Source organism: Theobroma cacao, chromosome 8 (genome assembly GCF_000208745.1).
Source record: "Theobroma cacao cultivar B97-61/B2 chromosome 8, Criollo_cocoa_genome_V2, whole genome shotgun sequence".
In the NCBI taxonomy this organism is placed as follows: Eukaryota; Viridiplantae; Streptophyta; class Magnoliopsida; order Malvales; family Malvaceae; genus Theobroma; species Theobroma cacao.
This window is the reverse complement of record NC_030857.1, coordinates 9850510-9862021: the sequence shown is the minus strand read 5'-3', so window position 1 is coordinate 9862021 and position 11512 is coordinate 9850510. Positions and strand designations below refer to the sequence as shown.

Below are 11512 nucleotides of genomic sequence, written 5' to 3'. Positions count from 1 at the left end.
TATATTCTCTCGAAAAGCAAAGAGGAGAAGGTGAGTTTATCTTTGCTGCATAAAAAATGCACGTCAGTTGCTCACGACAATCAAAGAAACGGACAACCTGATGCATCGACCAAAGACGATGATCTTGAGGAAAAGGCATGAGCTTTGACAGGATAGAAGAGACGACAAGCTTTTCACTCACTTGTAATATACCCCTTTCCTCTCCTGCTTTCTCTTTAGGGGGGGAGTACCTAGCTTTACATGAACCCAGATGGAATCCTTCGTTTCCTGCGAAACATGTGGGGCGGTTGTCCTCATAGACTAAGCCCCAAGAAGATACAAAACATGGAACAGGAATAATGGCACTTTATAATCGGACCAACTATTTTTCATCTGTTTCCCCAAAGTAGGAACATTTACAACTGCTAAGATATGCAGGTGACCCAGCATAAAGAAGATCCAAATGCCATCAAGCTGGGTACCTATATTCCAAATGACAGGATAATATATTTATACCGAAGCTTAAAATCTTTCAATATTATCACTGTCATCTACTGTATATTTTCGAGACCAAAATGTCATCAACCGTCACCTCAACAATCAAATGGCATAGATCACGGAAAGTAAACAATAATTAAAAGTGCTACAGTACAAAAAAATCAAGCAACATGACTGCTCATCAGATAGAGTTTTCAAGTAGGGGACCAATAGGGGAAGGCTTTAGCTTTCAAGCCCATTGGGTTGTCCTTGGGGAGCTGGCCATTGAAAAGCTAAGGGTAGTGACACAATCTTGGTTGGCATGAGCCAGATAGAACATGAAATTATGGAGCTGCAAAAGGACCACCATCTCTCACAAGCTTACCCAACATCTGTTTCAGTGAAGATACAGAGACCTTAAAGCCCCAAGTTCTTGAAAGGGTGCATTGCTCCTAGTCATGTGACTTCAAGCTATCTTAGGCCCACAGATGGCTTATGCTACCATATCAATCTCTAGTGGCTAAGAACGCAAGCAACCAATGACAAAAGTCTTACGTTTTATGGAACTTTTTCTTACAAGCAATCTGAACCTTATTAACCGAAATATTAAAATACTATTATTTGCAGACAGCCCATCTAGGTTCAGCCATACATTACTTTATCTTCTTATTTTCAAGCAAGAAATAACAAATTTGAGCATTTTGCTCATCTTTTTTTCTTTCAATTGGCCAATTATTGTTTATACAGGATTTCTTTGGATTTAAATCAAATGACAACAAGCAAGCGAACAGATTTCCTTTTTCTATTTTACGTAGAAGCCAAGTGTGAAAAGTTCAACTGTCTCAGGAAATCTGAGGTTCAAATTTTTTATGATCCTGGAGTTTAACGTATTCCAGCTCATCCCAGAAACATGATATAAACAAGCAAGCAAATCATAGAACTGACCCATGAACAAGAAGGAATCAACTTAATTAGAAGGGGATAACTGCCTTTTTGGTTCGAGTTTCATCTAAGAGTGTGGTAGGGCCCCATTAATCATTCAACAAACATTACAAGACACTTAGGATGTACTCTAATAAACAAGACATAATCAATCTGAAACATATCGATTATGACAGATTAACAGTGGTAATATATATGGTAGCCAGAGCACACTTCCATTTTGTAAAATAAGCAACTTCACAATGTACCAAAAAGAATATGCAACTTAACTCTAGTTGAAAACTACACCAACAACCAAATTAGTCATTCGAAATTTGTGGCATTTCTAATGCAAATGCTTAGCAGTCGCTGTAAGAAGATGCATAAATATGTCCAGAGACATTAACTGTAGGCTTAGGTTTTAGTATGGTAGAGACTTGTAAAAAAATAAACTGCCCATGCCTGAGCTACCATATGTCAACATGCTTACATTCTTGCCTGTGTTTATACGTTTATCTTGCAGTATTTGCATGGTAGGGAAGTTGTAACAGTGAAGATATAACATTTAATTTGGCACCATGGTAGGATGAATGAGGATGTGAAGGGAAGATTTCATAGTTGTCAGTAGCAAAGCACCATACTATAATGACTAATTGTCAAACCCATCTCACTGCACCAGTCAATTTTTGCACCAAAAGAAAAAAAACTACGATTACCTACCATATTTGCATATCTTATCTGCTGTTCCAAAGAGCTTTTTGCAAAGAAAATGATTAAATTGTCAGACTGTTGGTTAATCTTACTCTTGCACTTCTTTCAATGTCTCCCAGAAGTATGAATGCAAAACTAGAGATTGCTGTCTGATAAATCCACGATTCTTAAGGGATAAGAGTAGCCAAGAATTTAACTGCAAGTGATATTGCATGCCAACAATGATAAGCCTGACACCAGTAACCAGTAAACTTTGTAACAGCTTTTAATCCATATGTAGAGCAATTCCTATATACAAAATTACAAGTCAGATTACAATTACATGTTGAATCTTTTCATATCCACTGTGCTTTCAGGATTCCAAAGAAAGGAACCTGTTGGTTCATGGAACTTTATGACAAGAAAAATAAGTTGCACTCCAGTATTATCTATTTGCACTAAAAGGAAATGCCACTTCTCTTAGCAAATGTACACTCACAGATTATGTTCTTTAGATAACTGAATAAAATTGTTGCACGCTACGAGCTTTTTAATGGGTGCCACTTTATGCTGCATCCAACACTATTAGCAAATGGGAAATAATGACTTTTAGTGTGTAACACGTCAAGTCAAACTGTTAAAAGATAAAATTAAAAAAAAATGGAAGTACTAAAGGAAGAGCGCACCTTGGTTTCTGAAATGATGGTACTGGTTGGCCACTAAGAACACGATCTATAGCAAGGCTTAAGTCCCTAGAAATCATTAAACAAGCAGATTGATTAGTAATGCAACAGGAGGAGAGGGGAGTTAAATTGTTAATTACATATTTAAGCTTAAAATTACAAAAGCCAACCTTCCAGTAACAGGAACATTATTACTTGGCCGTGAATCATCAAATTGCCCATGATATACCAGCTCAAATGGCCTCCTGCCAGCCTGTTAAAAAGGAAGAAGTTAGCAAGTTATTGTTATTATTATTCTCAAAATACTTTTACATGACTCCAAGTCTTAATCCCACCGCACAGAGTCTTCTAAGTAGATCATGTTCTGATTAATCACAAATTTTCTAACATTCAAATCTTCATGGCATGGCAGACTGCCTACTTATCATAGCCAACCTGCTTAGCGCTGGTTGCCTGTAAAGGTAATCAAGAGCAAAACCAACAATTTGTGCATTTTTGTGAGAAGATAAAATGAGTTACACAGATTGTGGTCACCTTTTTAAATAGAAAAAATTCTGGTGTACAAACTGCTCCAAAATCTCTTGCAACATCTTGAGTCTGCAGTTAAACATATTTAACTTAATCGATACGAAACTTTTAAGGAGAAAATCAATTATGAAGCAAACTAATGTTATTCAGATGCTTGAGTAATCAAAAGACAGATAAGTACACCTCAGAGAAATGTGCCAGATTTAAAGCTCGAATAAGAAAGAAAAAGATATTAAGATATTTAATATCTCCTTAATCATGTTAACATGCCAGATAATTGTGGAAACAGAAAAGAGATTTTAAAGTATTCTTTTGTAGTACGCTTTCTGTCTTATTTTCTTAGTCATATTCTTGCAGTCCTAAAGTTTTCATATTCCTTGTGGTCTCAATTGACATGTTTTATTTTAGGATAAAATACCCCCACACCCTTAAGTTTTAATCGAAATTCCAGGCAGGTCCATTAGTTTTTGAAATGGATAAGGGAGCACCAATCGATGCTCTCCTATTTTTTTTTAAATTAATAATAATAATTTTTAAAATTAATAGAGAGTAAAATTGTCATTTCAATATTACCACGCCATCAAACTAATGGAAACACTAATGGTTGACTAACGGCTAGACCTATTTGTCTGGCAAAAGATATCTTTTTGGGGCAGAATACCCATTTTGAAGACTAATGGACCCATTTGGAATTTCAATTAAAACTTAAGAGATGGGGGTATTTTACCCTTTATTTTGTTGTAAAGGGATGCCAAAGTTTCTCTCATTTAACCAATTTTATATCTGATTCACTATTGTTGCAATGAAATAACTGTAATATTTTTTAAGCTACATCAGTTAAAACAAGACCATTTGTGTTACTACTTCCAGTACAGCTACAGTTATCTGTACGCTAAAACTAATCAAGGTTTGTATTTTACAATTTTCAGACCTAATTAGTGTCTACTTATAATATTTGAAGTTGCTTTTTAAGTTTGTATAGTCTTAGAATCCTGCAGTCTGAACAGTGCTTAAACCTACTGAAAATCCTAGGGAAGATCAAAATTTTAACTACACCAGTACCAATTTAGGCAGGACATTTTGTGATTGCATGTCTATACATGGCATGAACAATAAACTACAAAAAATGTGCTTGAGATTATACAAGAAAACAAAAAATGGCAATGAAATAACAGGCAAATTCAGCAATCTTAAATCTATAATAACGTTGAAATTTAAACAAACTGCGAATTTTATAACAATGGAAGAAGCATAGTTTTCGAGGTAAAGATAAGAGGCATATTCTAATAATGTTTCATTTTTTTATACAAAACAATTACAGAGAGAACAAAGGGTAGCAATGGCATACCTCATCATATAGGTAAGGGAAAGGATAATTATATAGTTTCGCCTCTTCTGCCATAAATTGTGGCCCATCCTGTGAACAACAGTTCATTCAGAGAAACCATACGACAGCCTCAAAGCAGCTTTATTCTCAAATTAGGGGATAAGTGGAACCTGAGGGTGAGTGGCTACAGAATTCGAAGATATTGCAACAACTGCAAGCCCTTTCTGTAACAGAGTGCAATATATATTGTAATTTTAATCTTGTACTGTCATTTATCTTTTCAAAGTTCCTTTTGCTAACAGGAAATGAAGCAGGATGCAAAGCCCAGCAAGAGGAAGAAGACTTAGCTACCTTCATATAGAAATTTGAAAGCTTCACAATATCCTTCTTAAGGTGCTTAACAAATGGGCAGTGGTTGCATACAAACATAACCTGCAAAACAACATGGTTACAATAAATCTTATGATAAATACATGTCAATATAAAGAAAACAAATGCGGTTAATCCTCAAGAATCAAGAAGCTCATTGTGGCATCTTATTGTTATAATTATTAATTATTTTGAAAATGATAGTGTAATACTTATTATTATTTATGTTCTAAAAAATATTTCATTCTGTTAAGTGGTTCAAACTTTCCTGAACCTATCTGTAAGTGGCACCATAAACCAAGTCCATTTGCTATGTTGGTTCAAACTCACAATCAATATATATATGTGTAATCATAATCATTCAACTCTAGATAACTCAACAAAACTATGATGTTTACTGTCAGATTTTCAGAATATCCCATTAGTTTAGCTAGTATAACTGCTCGTGCTTCTTTACATCAAATATGAAGGATGCACTTCACACAGGGGTATATACAAGCCAAGTTAAAAAATATATGATACTAGTAAATTTTGGTTTGTTCAAGTTTTAACTGGGACAAATATTTGCCTACAACCTTTCCTACTTGTATGAAATTGGCATTGTCCATGGGAAAAGTGTAGCCCTCTTTCATTTACTACGTCTGCCTCATTAAGAGATACTAGATTCAACAAACATGAGAATATATGGTTATACTTCCATGTAAAAGGGTGCTAAATATAGTGAAAGGTGTAGAATAGATGGTTGTACATTAAGACACGTGAAAAAAAAAAAACAGAGTTGAGCAGGGATGTTGAAGGACTACTCTGGACAATCCACTACGTGATGTTTATTTATAAATGCACTGTTTACAAGCCCCATGACATTTACACTTTTGCCTTGTGTCAAAATCAGCAATTAAGGTTCCACCTTGGAATATGCCCTTGCCACATAGTTCACAGATTCAATTAAGTGGACCAAAAGAACTCCAGCTATTCCTAAGCAGCAGATACAGGCAGACATTCAAATCGATTTAAAAAAAAACCTCCAAAAATACCTTTTTATCCTTCTGGATTGTTACAAAAAGCCAATGTAGTAATTTTCCTATGCAAATTAACAAACCTAAATCCAACCATAGCATCATTGTCAAACTGCCATCCATGAGTCAGCACCTGAAACTGAAAGAACAGGTGCTTGTTGCAATGACTATTTGGAGCTTCTTTTTTTTTTTTCTCAATCACCATAAAATATATTAAGTGAAAGAAATAGCAAGTACAATAAAGCCTGGGTTTTAACAAAAAAGAGACCCCAGGCAGCGAGATATAACCTTCTTGCAAAGGTAACTATTTGGAGATTTTACATTCTGGAAATTTAACATTCTTGAATAATTGGCTGAGTCACAATTATTTTGAACACCAAATCAAAATGCCAACACCAATGATGTTGATGCAACGATATCATAACCATGATATTGGTCATTTGTTCAACGATAATTCCTGTCACAATCAGTTTCCTTTTAAAACCAGTGATGCCACTAGGTCTTAAACTAATACTAATAAATCCTTGCATTTTCCAATTGGAACAAATCATCTCTTTTAGAAAAATAAGCAATGCCCCTTTCTAGTTTGAACCCTTATTTTGTCTTTGCTTTCCCTTGTCAAAAACCTCAGTTCTAATTATGCACTTACTCTCATCTTGTGACAAGCATAGTGATATGGCACTGACACAATCCTTCTTCAAATAAAGCATAACACATCATAAACTGAGCCATTGCTGTATAAATAAAGAACGATGAGACAAATAATATACATTCCACCTGACAGTCACCCCATTTTCAATCATGTCAACTCTTACCTCAGTTTAACAATACCCCAATTTATGAATTAATCAAATCCAATGCACCTTTCTCCTAATGATTCACCTTAAATTTTTCTAAAACTCAATACTTTCACTATCTTATAAGAAAACAAACAGGAATTTCATATCTTATGCTATTGAAAAATGGTAACATTGAATATCCCAAAACTTAGAATGCCTTACTTTTACAAATTTCATAAAAGAAACATACTTCAACTACCTTTAATGGAAGCTCAATAGATTCCAAATAATCCAGAAAAAGGGCGTAATTAGAGAATAAAACACGGATTCTTTTTGCACCCGTCCATCAAAAGAAAGAAACGAAAAGACCAAAACATAAATAAATAAAAAAAAGAAAACATTGCAAGAAAAATATGAGTTATTACCAATAAAGCAGGATATGATTCAAAATCTTCCAAAGTCCAAATCTTCCCAGTTAGAGGCTCTGGCAACTGCCCTCCAAAGGAATTAAAATAATAGTAATAAAATACAGGCAAAAAGATTAATGTTTTCAACGTGCAAAATGTTTATGTTTCGATAAAAAAAAAAAGAAACCTGGAAATTGGGAGCCCTGAAACCAAGGGAAACGCCTTCGGACTCAGCTCTTGCAGCTCGTATAACAAACAGCTTTTTTCTGTCGGGTTCATTGTTCCTTATCCGCACCGGCCACAAACCCAACTTCGAAGATGACAACGCCGTTACAAATGATGAAGCCTGGATAGATGCTAAACTGCGCGAGACAGACAGTAAACGTACGCCTGTTGTGGTTGCTGATACAGCTCGACCAACAGCAACCGCCATTGCTTTTTTTTTTTTTTTTGTTATAGAAATCTGCTCTAACGGCAAGGAAGCTAAACTGACACTGAAAAGAATATAAAAGTTAAAGCTGTCATCTTGGGTACATGACAAGGGTAATCTTGTCTTTGTGCCAAAATGAAAACATGGGTTAATCCAGCTAGGTTGGGCAGGCGAGAATTAGCCCAATGTATAATTTTTGGGTAATCTTGTCTGTGTGCGACATGAAACCCATTATATACGGGCTCGTAAAGCCCTGACAGAAAGTCCCTTAAGACCGTCTTGGAGGTTGTGCTACTCATAATTACCTTGGTTTTTTTCTCAAGCAAAAAAAAATTATTTTTTTAGCAAAAGTAAATATTACCATTTTAATTCCCCTTCCATAAGATAAGATGTATTAAAAATAAATAATCTTATTTCATGCCCAAATCAAGTGATGTTACAAGTTTGGTTCTAGATACAAACCATACCCAATATAAACTCTAAACATCTTCAACAAGTAATTCCTTCAAAATTTAAATCTTGTCCCCGTCAACTTTTATTTGTTGTAATTAGCACCAGAGTTTTGTGATAATGTCATCTTAACAAATTGTTTTATTTCAATTTTTTTTAAGTTGAGATTTTTTAAATAGTTTTTACCAACAAGGAATGATTACAAACACAAGTTGCAAATATAATCTTGGATGCTCCCTTAGAATATGTGAAAAGTTTTTGCTTAAAATAACATAAGTAGCATTGATTCTTAAATTAATTTTCCTATACGAATCTAATAGCATAATTTGTAGGAATATATAAATGGAGACATTAATATGGTTGCTTGATTTATAAATGATAACTCGATGAGTAAGATTAGAATATCGTGCACTTTTTTATTATGTTCTTAAATCTCACATTTAAAAAAAAAATTGTTGAAGGGACATATATATAGTAATGGATTCATGACATGATAATTTAAATTTTTGGGTTTAAATGAGATTCTAAGTCACATATTTAAAGTTTTGCTTGGTTAGAGTGAGAACCACAATGAAGAAAATGTGAATATATATATATATATATAGATAGATAGAGTGATAGATTTATGAGCGGACAGTTGCTTAGTGGATTCCTCGAGGCGTTCAAGCACACAACACCTTTCTTTTAACGGTGAAGTAGCAATATATGATTTGTCATGTATCGAAAATACTTCTCATAAACTATGAGCAACTATTGGCTGATCATACACGGAAGAAATACTACAAGTGAATACAAAAAGCAAACAAATGTTGTCAGCATGTTAACACCTTAATTAATCAACCTAACACCACTTGAATGGTTATTAAGATTCTTAAAAGAAAAGAACTCACACTAATTATTTTACATCATCAAGTGGCTTATTTTATCTTCTAATTAATACAGGCGCAGCCTGTATTGTACTCTCTCTCTCTCCCTCTCTCTCCCTATGTATATATATATATATATATATTGTTATCTAAACTATTGTGGGGGTTATTGCCCTCAAAGAATCTTATCGCATTCACACTTTGAGCTTTGTGATACACATCTTCAGAAACCATATATGTAATTATTTTTATTTTAACTCCTATATGTTTATATCTTAATCCAAGTTCTTGGAATAGCTGTCATATATGTATGATGCAAATTAATTTGGACTTTTTTTCTTTGCCACAAAAAGAATTTGGATCCTCACTGAAAATTTTCTTTTTTTTTTTTGTGGGTTGATGTTTAAGGTTTTGGGGGTGGGGGAGGATTTAAGGTGCTCCAATTGAAGAAGGGTGTCATTTTCTAACTGTTTTCTTTTGATTATTGTTAATTTATTTGATCTCAAAAGGTATCCATTGCATTTTCACACCTGCCATATGTCAAGCATTCTCATCTACTTTTTGTGATTAAATTATAAATCAGTTTTCAACCCAGGTTTTAGGAAGATAAACATTCCACTTGATAGCTAATGTACCAGCTAGCTACAAAAGTTCTTGATTGATGACAGTTTACTATTAATTAATATCTGCAGACTTGTTCCCTGTTAATCTTACACAAAAAAAAAAAAAATCACTTTAGAAATAGAGTTTATATTTGATAATATATAATTTTTGTTATAAAGTTTTACTTTATTCTAAAAATATTTTTATTTCTCTCCAAACACCCTCTCACCCGATCTCCAAATTATCTTTGATTTCTTTACTTTCATACAATGTGAAAGTTGATTGGCCTGGCTGCGAAGCAACCTCAGCTCATGAACCATGAGGTGTCTGTACAGCAGATAAATGGTTCAACCTTTGCCCTGATTTTGTTCGGCAATCAAGATTCTACTTCTCCATTGTTGTATTTCTTCATTCTTTCTCGATTTTTTGGGTTGGCTGGTTCTGCTTCTCCAACTTTGAACTTCAAGCCTACGTAAAATCCAAGAAAGAATTTCGGAAATCTACCATGATTATGTGAAGAATGAATATTTTCAATTCATTCATGATTACTAGCCTAATTCTCACTTCAACTATGGATGTATCTTAATTATAAACTATGTTTGATCCATTCAAAGTTGGCAAAGCAAGTCTTGCCATTTTAATCCTAAAAATTGATTTTTCATCTTTTGTGAGTACTTCATTAAATAAAAAGTCTTGACAGATTGATTGAAATGAAATTAAAAAAGAAATAAAATTATATTTATTTTTTATATAATTAAATTTTTAAAAAATTATAATGTTTATATTAAATTCGTAACTAGCTTAATTTACTTCTATAAAAAAATAACATTTGATATGACGATATAAATCCTTAAACATATCGAACACAAAGTCTCCTCATTTTTCCTAAAAGAAAAGGACACAAGCCCTTCTTGGCTATAATGAGACTGCCTAAACCTCTTCTCAGCCTAGGCAGGTAAAGTCTACTGATTATGACCTAAGGCCAAATGCAAAATGGTGAGTAATTTTGATAGTATAATAATTAGTAGAATGCAAAAAATATTTGATAACGACCTGATGAAGTGAAACACCTTGGTTTTCCTACTAGTTAATTACTATGGTAATTTCGTAAGCATTACTTCTAGAAGAATGAGCATATTATGGATTCTGCCTATGTTTTATTTTTTTTTTCTCTTTTTTTTTTGGAATTTTCTACATTTTAATAAATGCAACATGGAGCTTTTCAAGTTTTAACTATTCCTCCTATTTTTCACTTTTCTTATTTTCCTTATTCAACATCATATAACAACTCAAAAAAAAAAAAAAAAAGAAAAAAATAACAAAATTTGCAGCCATGACCACCTATCTGGTCACTGCACCAGATCCGACGGTCGTTCTTTTTCTCTCACTTCTTTCTGCCTCAGTCTTCAATGGGTCAATTCAAAGCTGCCAAAAAGATGGATGAATCTTCATGAACAAAAATGTTTTTTTATCGATGATTAAATTAATATTAATAATATTGTAAAATATAAAAACTAAATTTGTAGAAATTATAATAAAAGATCAAATACAATATTTTCGTATAATATAAAAATTAAATTCAAAATTTGGCAGACATTTTCAATGTATCTATATATGAAGACTACACCTGTAATAGTTTGATTATCGTGTGAATGAAGGTGCCACTAAATTCAATACAATTGATGAGTTTTTATTTTTATTTTTTAAAGGCTGAGTTCAGAACTTGAATCAAATTTCAAACCTTACCAAATAGTGAAGGATTGAGCAAAAAGTAGGATCAATTAGCTAACAGGAAGATAGGATTTGAAGCTTATAATAAATTATGCAATTAATTTTTATATTTTGGTAACGTAGGTGATTTCGTTTTTTCACAATAATTTGTAAAAATTAAATTTTGATAATTTTTTAAAATAACAATGTCAATCTAATTATTAACAATATTAAAATTTTTTTGTTATTCATATTAACATATTTCTTATTAATGTGA

General features: G+C 33.1%; 1 protein-coding gene across 2 annotated transcripts; it reads right to left on the bottom strand.

Annotated features, from left to right (window-relative positions):
- On the bottom strand, nucleotides 2323–7670 carry LOC18592555. 2 transcript variants are annotated; one of them, XM_007019360.2, is made up of 9 exons: nucleotides 7364–7670; nucleotides 7195–7260; nucleotides 4957–5037; nucleotides 4776–4829; nucleotides 4627–4695; nucleotides 3285–3347; nucleotides 2921–3003; nucleotides 2754–2819; nucleotides 2323–2649 (listed from the first exon to the last, which is right to left on the bottom strand). In XM_007019360.2, the coding sequence occupies exons 1-9, from the start codon at nucleotides 7607–7609 to the stop codon at nucleotides 2607–2609; spliced, it is 771 nt and encodes a 256-aa protein (XP_007019422.2). In that variant the 5' UTR covers nucleotides 7610–7670; the 3' UTR covers nucleotides 2323–2606. The 2 variants fall into 2 exon arrangements, with proteins under 2 accessions (XP_007019422.2, XP_007019424.2); XM_007019362.2 differs by lacking the exon at nucleotides 7195–7260 and having other exon boundaries at nucleotides 7364–7655.

Excerpts from the sequence above, each read along its gene's own strand:
- LOC18592555 (XM_007019360.2), bottom strand. The coding sequence starts at position 7,609 with ATGGCGGTTGCTGTTGGTCGAGCTGTATCAGCAACCACAACAGGCGTA. Across the intron at positions 5,038-7,194 it reads AATCATATCCTGCTTTATTG|GTTATGTTTGTATGCAACCA; the intron begins GTAATAACTCAT and ends GTTGTTTTGCAG. Across the intron at positions 2,820-2,920 it reads AATGTTCCTGTTACTGGAAG|GGACTTAAGCCTTGCTATAG; the intron begins GTTGGCTTTTGT and ends AATGATTTCTAG.